Genomic DNA, 15,985 nt, shown 5'->3' on the forward strand with positions numbered 1-15,985 from the left:
GGTCGGGAACTAGTTATTCGGGATTGTTATTTTATCCTCAATGTGGGGACAAGAATAACACTATAATATCGGATTAGTTATTCGTGATTTTATTCAACTAAATATAAGATAAGGAGGTACTAAATTTTTATTTCAAAACTATTTTTGCTTATTCATTGAACCAAACTAGTTAATTTTGGATAAAATACCCCTTCGTCAACACATTGGCTCATAAATAACCCTAACGTTAACTTTTGTCTCAAATATACTCTCAATAATTAAAATGGTTTAAATATCCACCTTGCATTAACGGCGAAGCCACGTAGGGACATAATTAAAGGTATATCTCAACCTTTTTAATTTCAAAAGTGCATGCTTCAAATTATTGTATTTGCTGCTCTCTCCGTTTCATTTTAAGTGTCTTATTTTTCCTTTTGTTTTGTTTCAGAAAAAGTATCTCTTTCTATATTTAGTAAATTGAAAATTAAAATATTTTCTACGTGGCAAGTTTATAAAGACAAGATTCTAAGAACATTTTAATATATTACACATATTTTTAAATTAAGACCATAGGATTCAAAAGTCTCTGTTTACTTCGTAAACTCCGTATTAAGACTAAGGGAGCATTACATATGTTCTGTATATTTTCCCAAAGGCCAAAGTCATAGATGGACCTCGAATCTGTCCCCGATTTTTCATTTAGACCCCTAACCGAAACGTTGACCATCCGACCCTCGAACATAAGATAAAATGTGTCATTTGAACCCTGCGTGCACACTGGCGCACACGCGTGCAGTCCACTTGCAGTGACATGGAAAAATAGACCAGTGACATGGAAAAATAGACCAGTGACATGTAAGCCATGTCAACAAAAAAAATTAATTTAAGAAAAATTAATTTTAAAATCTATTTAAATAATTTTAAAAAATCTGAAAAACCCAACCCATCCTCTCCGATAGCCCACTTCACCGCCGCCACTGCCGCTTCAAAATCTATTTAAATAATTAAAAAAATGATGTTGTTTTTTGTCGGAGATTTGTTTAAATAAATTTTGAAGTGAAGTAGCGGCGGAGGAGGCGGCGGCAGTGGCAATGGCGAAGGCAGTGGCGGCGGCGAAGTGGGCTATCAGATTTTAAAATAGAACTTTTATTAAAATTAATTTTTAATGATTAAAAATTTTAAAAAATGAAAAAATTTGGTAACTCACTCTCTGTTTAAAGCAGTACCTTTGCACGCGTGTGCCACGTGCACGAAGGTTCAAATAGCACATTTTATCTTATGTTCGAAGGTCCGGATAATTCAACGTTTCGGTTAAGGGGTCTAAATAAAAAATCAGGACAAATTCAGGGGTCCATCTATGACTTTAGCCTTTTTCCAACAACGAAGCGCATATTAAAGCAATTTTGCTCGTGGTTTAAGTGCATTTTTAGCGGCAGTTTGGACTAACCCTTGAGATATTAAAGAATCTAGCGGCGGTTTTGGTTCAGTGGCAATATGGACAAGCCTAAGACTTTTGTAACCCAAAAATAAATTTTTGGAACCAAAATAACCTATTAAAAAAAAAAATCAAATAGGCTTCACGCACAGAACATGTGCATAAAAGGACCAAAGTGTACATTTACACTTAAGTCTCCAGCCTTTATTCTTTGAATATCACTCAAAATTAATATTTTTTTTGTAGTTTGACCGAAGATTAGTCACGTTTCTAAACTCCAGAATATAAATATTTTATAGAACTTAATATCTTTTTTAGCGTACAATAATTTTGGCTTATTGCATCAGGTATACATATATATTTGGATCGTTGTTTTAGGGGTTGTAAAGTGCCTAAGTTTGGAAACTTGTTATCTTTAAGTTTTTTTTCGTACTTTGACCGAAGATGTATAAATATTTTATATAGAACTTAACATTTTTTTTAGCGTACAATAATGTCGGCTCATTACATCAGGTGTATATACATATATGTTTGGATCGTCGTTTTAGGGGTTGTAACGTGCCTCGAAGTAAATTTGGAAACTTGTTATCTTTAAGTTTTTTTTTTCGTACTTTGACCGAAGATATATAAATATTTTATATAGAACTTAACATTTTTTTTAGCATACAATAATATCGGCTCATTACATCAGGTATACATATATGTTTGGATCGTCGTTTTAGCGGTTGTAAAGTGCTCCGAAGTAAGTTTGGAAACTTGTTATCTTTAGGGTTTTTTTTTCATATTTTGACCGAAGATTAGTCACGTTTCAAAACGTCGGAATATAAATATTTTATATAGAACTTAATGTCCTTTTTAGTGTCGGCTCATTACATTAGGTATACATATATGTTTGGATCGTCATTTTAGGGGTTGTAAAGTGCTCCGAAGTAAGTTTGGAAAGTTGTTATCTTTAAGTTCTTTTTTAGTATTTTATAGGATTTTAATTAATCTAAGACGTCACACGAGTTATTATTAATCGACAATAAATACTAAAATAACTAATTATCATTAAAAAAATAATACCCAAAAATATATATAATATTAGCATAAAATGTACATTTTATTTACAAATACACAATCTCCTAGGGCCTAAGGCCAACCCCACCACCCTCATTATTCAGTTTATGATAAATCTAAATTAAATTGTTTGTATGTTCTTTGTAGTTCAATACGGAAAAAGAAAACCTAAAGATAACAAGTTTCCAAACTTACTTCGGAGCACTTTACAACCCCTAAAATGACGATCCAAACATATATGTATACCTGATGTAATGAGCCGACATTATTGTACGCTAAAAAAGATATTAAGTTCTATATAAAATATTTATATTCCGACGTTTTGAAACGTGACTAATCTTCAGTCAAAGTACGAAAAAAAAACTTAAAGATAACAATTTTCCAAACTTACTTTGGAGCACTTTACAACCTCTAAAATGACGATCCAAACATATATGTATACCTGATGTAATGAGCCGACATTATTAAACGCTAAAAAAGATATTAAATTCTATAAAAAATATTTATATTCTAGAGTATAGAAACGTGACTAATCTTCGGTCAAAGTACGGAAAAAAACTTAATTTCGAGTGATTTTCAAAGAACAAAGGCTAGATCTCAGTTCTGTGCGTCTGTGCGTAAAAGAACTAAATGTACACTTTGATCCTTTTATGCACATATTCTGTGTGTGATGCCTATTTTGATTTCTTTTTTTTTTTTTTAATGGGTTATTTGGTTCCAAAAATTTATTTTTGGGTTACAAAAGTCTTCGGCTCCAATATGGACTACCCCCTCATATATCAAAGAATTTAGAGGCAATATAAGTGTAGTTTGCGGCAGTTTAAGACTACACGTTCAAATATTTGCTCAATATAAATGACATTTCACATTTAAGAAATTTGAAGTCTTGAAACTTCCGGTGGAAATTAAGGGATTCACATGAGGGTAGAAGGGTGTATCATCTTTTGTTTGGTTAAGTAATTTTGAAAACTGAGTTAGTTTTTAGGCACAAAGCAGAACCCATTAAGTCCCTCAAAGCTGTGCCAGAAACAAGCAATTGACCAAGTAGAGAACACACACACTGCGACCCCACAATTTAACATTGAAATAAACCACCAGTGTCAATTCAGGTATAAGCCACATTTGATAACTCATTCATGAGCAGGCATGTAAAAATCCTTAAACATATAATGGCAATGTTATTACAAAACGAACTAATCAAAACATCCATCTAGCAATGCACGTGTTCCGAAATAGACGTTATGACAAGGCAAAACAGAGTGTTATACTACTACAACGTTTGTTTCTCTCTCAATTTTAACTTATAGAATTTTTGTAGACTACTTCAACTTTAGGTGATGCACGCAAAAAATTTGATATCTCAGGGAATATTTTTAATCTTGTGTCAGGAGTTCCATCATCTAGATAACGTGTATTGATTAGCATTCTCACCAACACCGGTGAGTTGGCTAACAAAAGCTTGATAAGCTGCATCTGCGACATTCCTCGTGTACCGAATTGTAGCTTAACTTCTCTAAGGTGATTAAATGTCATGTCTGACAAACGTTTGAGTTCAAGGGATTCTCCAGTACCACCACCAAAAATATTGTATACCTACGAAAGATGCAATAAGTAAACTCTCATATTATTGAGGATCTAAGAAGTATGAATACAAAGCCACTAAATAAGAAAGAAAGAATAAAGTCAAAGCACTACAAACCTCAATTTCAAGATATTCTAAATATGGGAAGCTTCTTATCCAGCAGAGAGCAAGTGAGAGCTTATATGAGTCCACCAGCATAATATCAGGCAGGTAAAACCGTTTGACACAGTTAAAATCAGAGGAAAGCCTTGTTGGTGCTTCATAAGCTTCTTCATCAAAGATCTAGGAAAAATTTACCAAAATTCAAGATGAGTCGGATAAAAAGATGTTCCATCCGCTGAAGCGCATAAAATGAAGTCATGAAGCAACATCTACCTCAGTATAAGAGAGGTCCAAGAGGAGGTGCTCGAGAGCAGAACAAGACTCGAAACTTTTTGCAAAATCAAGATCCTCGACATTATCATAACATGTCAGAGACACTTTTACCAGAAGAGGGGCATTCTTTAGGCAGATAGAACTTATATAGCCTGAGAAATCAAACGATCTCAGCATGGGGGCATTAATTTCAATTATGTTAAACATTTCATAGACATTCAACATATTCAGCACCAACTGCTGAAGCAACGGGCAATGAGATATCAAACTTTTGAGGAATTCAGAAGAAATTGTGACTTCACGAAGTTCCAGGCTAGTTAACCTATCAAATCCTGTAAAGACAGATGGAGGATGTAGTGAGCATCCATGAAGATCTAGATGCCTCAGTTGCGAACACATGAAAAGTGAAGAAGGCAATTTGCATTCCATATCCCATGCAAAGTGAAGAACAAGATGTTGAATGCCATTCCTTGAGAGGAAATATATGAAGTTGTCAATCTCAGGAGTACTTCCCAGATCAACAAGGTTGAGCGTAAACTTAGTAATAGGTCCTTCATGAAGGGTAAAAAACTGGTAGATAATCTTTGAAAATTTAATTGTAGGGTCTCGGCAATCCTCTTCTGTTGGCCAATGAGATTCATCAAGCGTCAATTCTGTAAGTCTGCACCAGTGATACCTCCATTTCTTTGATAAGATGCTTGTCCTCACAGCATCTTTACAAGGCAAACGCACCAGAATAACGTCGATTACATTATCAGGGAGGTTGCTAAGGACATCAGGAGTGAGAATTTGATTATGCTTTCTTCCCTTACGAGGCATCATATAACACACCAAGAACCTGTATAAAATATGCAATAATACGAAGTAAGGAATCTTCAAATTATCTGGACAAAACTACTATGCACATTGTCAAATCAAGATAAGAACGAAAGGAACACTTCCAACAATAATTACCAAGAACCTGTAAAACAATAATATGAAGTAAGGAATCTCCAAACTATTTGGACAAAGCGGTTATTCACATTGTCAAATCAACATAGGAAATAAAGGTGCATTCTAGTTGAAATCAGTCAACTATCTCCTCTTAATATCTATGTTATATGGATATTCTAATTTGCTTTGAGATACCCATATGGTACGATAACGGAGTGGATATGTACCAATAAACAAATCCATGCAATATATCTTAGTATCCATTAATTCCATTCTTACAGCAAGATCACCTTCCATCAATACATCATAAATACACTTGTGGATTAACAACAACAACGACTACGCCTCATTCCCAAACAAGTCTGGGTCGGCTATATGAATCCTCACTAACAATGTTTCTCCATTTAAACTCATCATTATACCAAATAAAAGTTAAAAAAAATTATATTACAAAGTTCTCTGTATATTTACTGGCATATTAATCTATGAGAATTTACAATGATCCACCTTTAATGTCCAATTTTTTGCTTGATTTCGAGTTTCTCCAAGATAGCGATGAGAAAGAGAGATACTTTATTACAGTGCATGCCAGATGCTAAAATTACAGTGTCACGTAAATATAAAGTATGTAGGGTCAATTGGTTTTTTGGTCCATTACCAAAAAAAAAAAAAAAAAATCCTAATTCCAGACATAAATAGTAAGTTCATCACTGCAATACAACAAAATTTAGTTTTATGTCAAACCTCTAAGAGATCTTTATTTTTATATGTAAGATATTTGATAAAAACCAATTTTTTGCAGGAGCAGTTTCTTCTATTCATATTGTAAAGGGTTATGTTAAACCATTTCCTCATTTCCTTAACAATTACGAAGAAGAATATTTAGAAATAATACTTTAAAAGTTGTAAATTAAATATACACAGAGGAAATTAAAGACCCCAAGTTCCACACCACACAGAAACACACATAGAGACAGCAATTAAATATGGGGTAGGCTAAAAGACTCCTATAATAGTAAAAAAAGAAAGAAAAAAAAAATTGCAAATCCTAAAGAACCTTGTACAACATCAGCTAGCATAATAAAATGAGAGAATTAAGTAGATTTGAAGCTTACTAAGACTTAGGATTGTTGATGATATCATATTGGGATAGTACATTATATTCCTAGAGAGAGTCAAGAGGTTTTAAATAAATGGAGGGGAAAGAGAAGTGAAAAATAGTGTCAGAGTGTAGTAATTAATGAGGGTTAAAAAGAAGCAACAATTTTTATGTTCTCCCCACTTACATTTTGAAAATAGAAAAATGTTATTTCCTCCGCTATTTTTACTTATATGCTATATTAAAATATATGTTCACTTTAATTTGTTCAGTTTAACAAATCGAGACAGAATTTATCACTTAATTTCTATTTTACCATTATTATTAACGATAATCATTTTCTAATGCATTTCTCAAAACATTAAATTTATTATTATATTCAAAGGGTGATAGAGTAAATTTATCATATTACTCCTTCCGTTCCATAATAAGTGTCACCTTAGCCAAAAACACGCATATTAAGAAATCAATAATGCAACGTGAAGTATACTAAATTACCCTTATATAATAAAAATAAATTACTTTTATCTTTTGAGTAGAGCATACACAAGAAGTAAACTTTTTGACATTGGGAATCCAACAATACCACGTTATTATGTGGCTTTTCTAATCATCATTTAGATGTTACTTTATTGTCTAATGGTAGAATTGAAAAAAGTTAGTCAATTTATGTCTTGATTTTCTAAAGCAATACTTATTATGGGACAAAAAAACTTAGCTAAGTTGACACTTATTATGAGACGGAGGGAGTATTAAGGAGTGTGTCAAGTCAAACATGAATATGAAATCTTACTAGCTAAGTTGTATGGCTACATAAACTTTCACTTTATTGGTGAGAGTCCGATTTTCACATTGTAATCCCCCCTCCCTAATTTCTCCTTTTTCTACCCAAAAAAAAGTTTCACATGAACAAGTAAAAATGAACAGAGGGGGCACTTTTATGGAATTGACCGGCTAGTTTTACTGGATTTTTGTGAATAAGGTTTCAGGACGATTCCGTTTGCAATTGCTACTATATTATTACATTCGGATAAAGTGATTCGTACTGATAAAATATTTGTAACATAACTATACCATTTGTAGCTAAAATAACATTTATAACGAATTATAAAAGTAAATCTCATGCGAAAAAGCCTCACATTTTAACATTAGAATGAATAATCTTTGAATTATTTATATGGTTTGTTCAATTTTAAAGTTAGCACTTTCAAAACAGTAAGATACGATTGTTTCTAGAAGGGTAACTTTGTCATTTTCATAGTTTAATTTAGGTATTTGAAATCCTTGGATTGTGATCCCACATTGGGGGTGATATAAGAAATAAGAAGATTCATGTATAAGATTATATCTGTACGAATTATATGGAAAATGAAACGATCACCAAATGTCGGATTAGATAATCATATTTTCTTTTATTGTGCCCTTATTTCCTTATTAACGCTTCCAAAAAATTACATATTCTTGAGTTTGAAAATAATTTACCTTTTACCTTCTTTTTTTGTTGAGAAACTTAATAGATGGAAAACATGACGATTTACCCATAAAGAGTGGAAAAAGAGGAAAAATAACATATAAGTTATGATAATGCAGACTTTGGTAAGTATCAAAAAGAAGGAACTGAAAGATAATTTCCATATCAGACATGGTTACTAAAAAGAAGCTATACACAACAATGTAGATTAGTGGAAATCAAAGTTAAGAACCAACACGCCCCACAAAACTTTGAAAACAGACCACCAGAGTGTAGATTCATAACTATGTCCCATTTCATAGACCATTCAAGAACAAGAATTAAATGTGAACCCTTAGCATTATAATGATGATTAGCAAGTACTCCAAAATTCAGGTAAAAATAACAGCCATATACTACTGTATCTCGACCCTTTTCTAATCCAGCTCACATATAACCACTTCATTTTTACATGATGCCTGCCGAAACAGATCAGGCTCAATTAGCATTCTCACCAGCACAAGGGATTTGATCAAAAGAAGCTTGGTAAGCTGCAGTTCAAGCTTTGTCTTTACTCCTTCGAGCTGAAGTACTGTTATAAGGTGATTCAATGTCACATCTGAGAACCTTGCAAGAACTTCCATCAACTTCATTACTGGCCACAGGTTCATCTCCATGGCTCCACTTACAGGCGTAGCCGAGAACAAGTGCTTCAAGCTTGCCATGTTTTAAGGAAGTGACCAGGCGGTGAATCATGTGTATGTCACATTCCATCAATCATTCATGACAAGGCACTAAATGTAAGAATCCTTAACAAGCCAATCAAAACATCCTTCCAGAAATGCTCATGTTCCTAAACAGGTATTCACTCATCTCTTTATATTTATACGACAAGGCAAAACACAGCATTATCTACATCGACATTTGTTTCTACACATTCAGTTTTAGCTTCACTTGTTTCTTTATCTTATTAGGGAAAAGGCAACACATAGCCTATTTCCTATGTTGCTCGGACTCTATAAAATTGATGCGTATACTGGTGCCGCAACCATTTTGGAAAGACCAAGCAACATAGCTTATTTCTGCTTTAGGTGATGCATGCCAAAATTTTGATAGCTCAGAGACTATTCCTGGTCTTGTGACAGAGAGATGAATTTCTCGATAGATTAGCATTCTCACCAACACAGGGGCCTTGGCTAATAAAAGCTTGATAAGCTGCATCTCAGGCATTGTTCCTCCAAAGCTTACTACCTCGACTTCCCTGAGGTGATTAAATGAGACATCTGAGAGACGTTCGAGTTTTTTAATACCTCTATCAACTTCCTTGTAAACCTAAAAAGGTAGCAAGTCAGCTCTCAAATTACTAAGGATCGAAGAAGTATGGGAAAAAACAGTAAAAAGGATAGAAGTAAAGAAAAGAATACCAGCCACGCACGATAAACCTCAATTTTGAGATATTCCAAATATGGGAAGCTTCTTATCAAGTAGAGAGCACATGACAGCTTATTTGATTCCTTCAGCACCATATCAGACAGGTGAAAACGTTTGATACGGTTAAGATAAAAGGGAAGCCTTGTTGGTGCTTCACCTGCAAGGGACTAGGAAAAACAATACCAAAATTCAACATGACTCTGCCCAAAAGAAGTTCCATCTGTGAAAGTGCATAACAATGAAGTCATGAAGCAACATCTACCTTGGTATAAAAGAAGTCCAACTGGAGGTGCTCGAGAGCAGAACAAGACTTGAAAAACTTTGCAAAATTAAGATTCTCCACCCTCACAAAATAGTGACTTGCCAAAGATACTTTTACCAGAAGAGGGACATTCTTAAGGCAGATAGAAGATATATCACCTCTGAAATCAAACGATTTCAGCATCGGGCCATTAATTTCAATTGTGCCTAAAATTTCTTTCAGTACCAACTGCTCAAGCAATGGGCAATGATATATTAAACTTCCGAGCAATTCAGATGAAATTTTGACTCCACATAGTTCCAGGCTAATTAACCTATCAAATCCTTGAAAGGCCGACGGAGGATTTAGTAAGCAGTTATGAAGAGTTAGATGCCTCAGCTGCGAACATGTGAAAAGTGAAGAAGGCAATTCATACAGTTCATCCCGTGGAAGGTGAAGACCAAGATGTTGAATGTCTTTCCTAGACAGGAAACATATGAAGCTGTCAATCTCAGGACAGCTTTCTACAAAAGCAATGTCGAGGGTAAACTTAGTAATGGGTCCTTCATGAAGGGTCAAAAGCTGGTGGAAAATCTTTGTAAATTTGATTGTAGGGTTTAGTATATCCTTTTCTGTTTTCCAAAGAGATCTATCAAGCGTCAACTCTGTAAGTCTACACCAGTGATACCTCCATTTCTTTGATAAGATGCTTGTCCTCACAGCATCTTTACAGGGCAAACACATCAGAATGACATCGATTACATTATCAGGAAGGCTGGTAAAGACATCAGGAGGTAAACTTCGACAATGGTTTCTTCCCTTAGGAGGCATCATATAACAGTAAACACCAAGAACCTGTAGAAATAAGCAATAGTACCAAATAAGAAATCTTCAAAGTAGTTAGACAAAATGACAAAATCTCCAAACCATCTAGATAGAAATGCTATTCACATTTTCAAATAAACATAAGAACAAAACAATCACTTATAACAGTAATCACCAAGAAATCATAGCTCAGAACTGGTGATGTTAGAAAGCTATCATTTTGGCATGACAACTGGCTTGGTCATCCCCTTTAAGAGACCAACTTCCCTCAAATTGTTTAGCTTGCACAGGGCAGCGATATACTGTAGCTCAGAACAAAAGCAAAAACTCACGGAATATAATTTTTTAGGAGAAATCTGAATGCCTAGGAGTTCGAAGATATGGCAGAATTTTCAGAGTGATATCCAATTGCCAGGGCCTTAATAGCAATGCAGACAGACTGATATGGAAGGGAAATGAAGATGGACAATTCACTGTGAAGTCTACTTACAAAGTGAAAACCAGGAACCAACTGTTCAAAGCCCCCAAAAGGCCAAAACAGACATGGAAATCAAAGGTCCCAATCCAGGTTATGTCTTACCCAAGATAATTTGCAAAAGGAGAGGTTACCGATTCTGCAACAAATGTTATGTATACTGGAAGCATAAAGACTATAGCAAAAGTGTGGCAGCTATTCTATAGTATTCTGGGCATGAGCTGTGTCTAAGACTAAGTTACTCAGACTCACCTATAGTTATTTTTGACTCCGCTGAAATTTGAACCTGAGATATCATGATTCTATCACTCCATTGACCACTAGGCCACAACCTAGATTGCACTTTCCATTTCTCATTTTCTCAAACAAATATTCAGTCTATTCTACTTTTTGAAAATGCAACACACACTTTGTTGCAAATTATCAATCCCCTTTTGTGTAAATTGTGTAAGGTCAAGGGAGCCTTCTTTGGTATATAGGAAAAAGGGACACGGTGTAAGTGAAAAGTGCACTAGTTTTTTCTATGACGGCAGTGTTCGAGCCAACTTGCACTAGCCTCGTCTATATATATATATATATCTACTTTTTCTCTTTGGAATTTTGTCAAGCACCTAAAATGCTTCAACTCTATTTTGTAATTTTCAAGTATATATATATATATATATATATATATATATATATATATATATATATATATATATAAATTTAATATTTTAAGAAATACATTAGAAATGATTATAGTTAATAATAATGGTAAAATAAAAAATTTTGTCTCGATTTACTCTATATATATATATATATTTTTAGTATACAAGTATTTTATTTTCAAAATGTAAGTGGGAAGGACATAGAAATTGTTTCTCTTTTTAACTAACAATCAAGTTTCATCTTTCATTGAAAAATGTGGAATGAATGCCACCCATTTAATCGGAATTAGGGTTTAAGGGGGACTAGCATTTCCCCAGAAATGAGCCTTATTGATTTAATATAATTACACACTTCAATGGTGAGATTTGGAGGGGGGGAATTAGAAAGAGCTAGTTTTTCACTTCTCTCTCCCCTTTATTTATTTAAAAAAAAAAAAAAAAAAAAAACCTGCCATTCTCTCTAGAGAATATAATGTACTATCCCAATTATTCACCCGGGTGATGAACCTTAAAGTCAACACACAACAGTTAAAGGGTTTTGATATCAATCAATAATTCTTTTTGGTAAGTTTATGTACTTTAATTTCTGTTATATTTTCTAGTTATTTTAATTTTTAGGGTTTGCATTTTTTTTTTTTTTTATTTACTATTGTTATTTTTACTTTTTTTCCATTATTTGTGGATTTTTTGAAAAATGTATTTTTAGTTTCCTTTTTTATTTTATTAATTTCTAAATATTGTTTGTCACTTACTTTTTTCTTTGTAATTGCTAAGGAAATGAGAAAATGGTTCAACATAACCCTGAGATCACTTAAAGATGATATAAAGCTTAGAAGAAAAAAACAAGAAGATAATGTTTGAAATTTTTTTTATTTTATTTTTCCTTTTGAAACCATGTATTATTTTAATTTTTTAAACTATTTACTTTTTTACTTTAAATTAATATTGGATATATTTAGCTGCTAAAAAAAGCACCTATAAGCTGAAAACATTCGGGTATTTTTTGGGCACGTAAATATAACGTATGTTGGGTCAATTGGTTTTTTGGTCAATTAAGCCCCTTAAATAAAAGTTTAAACTTCTTTTTCATAATTCCAGACACAAATTTTATGATTTATTTTATACGTTCAAAAGTCACTGCAACACCCAAAAAAAAAAAAAGGGAAAAATTGATTGGAAAGTTGGTTTGATTTGGGGTGGGGGTATGGAGTTGGACCTTTGGAGAAACTTATTATATGAGTTAAAATGAACAACTTTGGAAATTATTTTTCTTCTTATTGTTAGCTATGATGGTTTATAAGTTTAGAACAAGAAGTAGATAGATAGTGTGATTATGGTTTCTATTATTTCTTATTTTTCCATTTTGAAGCCACAAATGTATTAACTAATAAAATGATAAGTTTACCAAATCACCCTTTGAATATAATAATAACTAATAGAAGTTGTATTTTAAGCAGACACAGAGGAAACTAAAGACCCCCAATTTTTCAATCCCAAGTTCCACACAGTGAGTGGAAAACAAGGGGTAGGCTAAAAGACTCCTACAATAGTAAAAAAGAAAGAAAAAAAAAATGCAAACCCTAAAGAACCTTGTATAACATCAACTAGAAAATATAACAGCAATTAAAGTACATATGAAGCTTACCAAAACTTAGAATTATTGATTGATATCAAACACCCTTTTCCTGTTGTGTGTTGACTTTCAACTTTTTAGGTTCATCACCCATAGGGAGTGAATAATTGGGATAGTACATTATATTCCTAGAGAGTGGCAGGTTTTTTTTTTTTTTTTTTAATAAATAAAGGGGAGAGAGAAGTGAAAAACTAGCTCTTTCTACTCCCCCTCCCCCCCTCCCCCCTCCGGTACCTGCATTGAAGTTCCATTATATCGGGATTCGCGCCAATAAGGCCCATTTCTGGGGAAACGCTCCATATCCAAAGCTCAAACCCTAACCTCTGATTAAATGAGAAGCAGTTTCATTCATTACACCACATTTTTGGGCGGTAAGTGAAAAACAGTTAGACAGTGTGAGTGTAATGAATGAGAGTTAAAAAGAGAAACAATTTCTATGTCCTTCCCACTTACATTTTGAAAATATGTTACTTCTCTCTTTATTTTTACTTGTTCAGTATACTAAAAATATATATATATATATATACTTTTGTTTGTCTGAATTAGTAAATCGAGACAAAATTTTCCTTATTTTACCATTATTATTAACTATAATCATTTCTAATGTATTTCTTAAAATATTAAATTTATTATTATATTCAAAGGGTGATTTGGTAAACTTATCATTTTATTAGTTACTACTTAAGGGTGTATCAAGTCAAACATGAACAAGTAAAAATGTACGGAGTGAGTACTTTTATGGAATTGACCGGTTAGTTTTGCTGGATTTTCGTGAATAAGGTTTCATGTCGATCACGTCTGCAATTGCTACTATATTGTTACATTCCGATAAAGTGATTCGCATTATTTTCTGAAATATATTTTAGGTCCACTTATAACTAAGATCTCTCTGTATTATTTTTGCAAATCTGATATGTTATGTTTACTGATATTCAACTGATAAAATTATCTAGCTTAATTAATATTTGTAATGCTAGATCATCCGAAATAGCATTCATTGTATTAGAATATATAACATATGGATTGTTTATATGGTTTGATTGAATTATTGTTACTTAAAAAGGTAACTTTATCATTTTGATAGTTTAATCTTATGGTCCTTGGATGGTCATTCTACATTACAATAGTAAAAAGTATATGTACGGAATTGTATCAGTATAAAACAATATGAATATTGAAATGATGATAACTTATGCTCTTTCGTTCTGGTTTATGCGACCTTAATTTCCTTTTATTTGCTCTAAAAAGAATTATTTCTTTCTAAATTTGAAAATAATTTGAAAATAAATTTCTTATTTCATCCTTAATGAAAAGTTTTTATAGCTATACGAATATTATATCATGTTTAAGATTACAAGTTTCAAAAAATCTGCCACCCAATTATTATGACATGTTTAACAACACAAGTTTCAAAAGTCATTTTCTAAGAAACTGGTCTTTAATACCTACTATATTATCTGCATTTTGGCACAACAATTTCCTCTAATCTTCCCTAAACTTCATTCTTCTTGTGTTGACTACATTTGCATTGCATATAGGGTGTTTGGATTGGCTTATAATATAAGTCAAAAGCAAAAACTTGGTGAACCTCAACTTATTGCTTTTTAGCTTAAAAAGCTGTTCCTTTGACTAAGTATATTACTTTTTTATCCCTTATATTTTTTTATTATCTTTTTGTTAACAACTTTAAGGTCATTTTAACAAAAAAAAAAAAAAAGTGTTTATCAAACACTTCTATCCAAACATGTAACTACTCATTAATAAAATCAATTAAAGCAATTAAAAAGTGTTTTTCAAACTTGGTGCTTAAAAGCTACTTATTTTAAGCCAATCCAACGGGCTCTTTATTTCATGTCTACTTATACTAAACTTTTTGTTGGTTTTTCCCCTAGAATGTCTCTCCATAACTAAAAACCTTTGGGTGACTTCATCGATTTCATCAACTAATACTATACTGTTTAATATTATACATCACGAAATCGCATTTGTTATATTGATTAGCTCATTTATAAATAGGGCAATAAGAAATACGAGATCATAATAGAATCTTGACGGAAATTACTGACAACGGAAAATTGTTTGTATCTCCTATTACTGCTCATTTGTCCATGTCCCTTTTTAATTATGGAATAACGAAAGAGTATAAATAAATGGACCACGGTACGTGTCGTGTGGTGGTAAAGATTTCTTCATCCTTAACCAGAAATCTCGAATTCTAACTTTAAGAGTGGAGAACCATTATGTATGAAGCACTTAACCCAAGGCTTTTAGAACAAATCGTGATTAGTCGTGTTAGTATACAAAATGATATTTTTTTTAATCGAGAAATCTCCGAAAGCTATTGACGCAAAGTTCGAAACTCGACAACAAACGTTTAATCGCATGTTACAAGTTGTGTTCCTATCGCTAGAACAAAGTCTTGGGGCCTATACAAAATGACATTTATAACGATACAAATATTTTAAAAAATCAATGAACAAGAACAACATTACTTTGGCTTGGAAACAGAACAAGCTCCACAAAACTGGAGATCAACTGAATAATATATATCATACCATATTGAGTATTTTTCTTGTTTGGAAAAAAAAAATTGTATATGTGCTAGCTAGTGGACAAACTATAAAATTCATACCAGCATAAATTTGCACGGATCTAATTTACAGGAATAAAGAAACGCCTCAAGTTTGCCATATATAAGGAATTGAACATGTACATGATTAACACTGCCACTCACAACACAATATTGAAATAAACTCGGGCACAAAAGTTGACCCGGACACCACCACCTTAAAAAATAATAATGAAAAATACCACCACAGTA

The 15,985-nt window shown here is 32.7% G+C and overlaps 1 protein-coding gene across 1 annotated transcript; it reads right to left on the reverse strand.

Moving 5' to 3' along the window:
- Nucleotides 1–3,769: 3,769 nt before the first annotated feature.
- Nucleotides 3,770–5,252, reverse strand: LOC132058864 (F-box/FBD/LRR-repeat protein At1g13570-like). The gene is made up of 3 exons (XM_059451237.1): nt 4,431–5,252; nt 4,173–4,337; nt 3,770–4,066 (listed from the first exon to the last, which is right to left on the reverse strand). The coding sequence occupies exons 1-3, from the start codon at nt 5,250–5,252 to the stop codon at nt 3,770–3,772; spliced, it is 1,284 nt and encodes a 427-aa protein (XP_059307220.1).
- Nucleotides 5,253–15,985: the final 10,733 nt, after the last annotated feature.

Source organism: Lycium ferocissimum, chromosome 6 (genome assembly GCF_029784015.1).
Source record: "Lycium ferocissimum isolate CSIRO_LF1 chromosome 6, AGI_CSIRO_Lferr_CH_V1, whole genome shotgun sequence".
Taxonomy (NCBI): domain Eukaryota; kingdom Viridiplantae; phylum Streptophyta; class Magnoliopsida; order Solanales; family Solanaceae; genus Lycium; species Lycium ferocissimum.

Excerpts from the sequence above, each read along its gene's own strand:
- LOC132058864 (XM_059451237.1), bottom strand. The coding sequence starts at position 5,252 with ATGATGCCTCGTAAGGGAAGAAAGCATAATCAAATTCTCACTCCTGAT. Across the intron at positions 4,338-4,430 it reads TGGACCTCTCTTATACTGAG|ATCTTTGATGAAGAAGCTTA; the intron begins GTAGATGTTGCT and ends AATTTTTCCTAG. Across the intron at positions 4,067-4,172 it reads TAGAATATCTTGAAATTGAG|GTATACAATATTTTTGGTGG; the intron begins GTTTGTAGTGCT and ends CATCTTTCGTAG.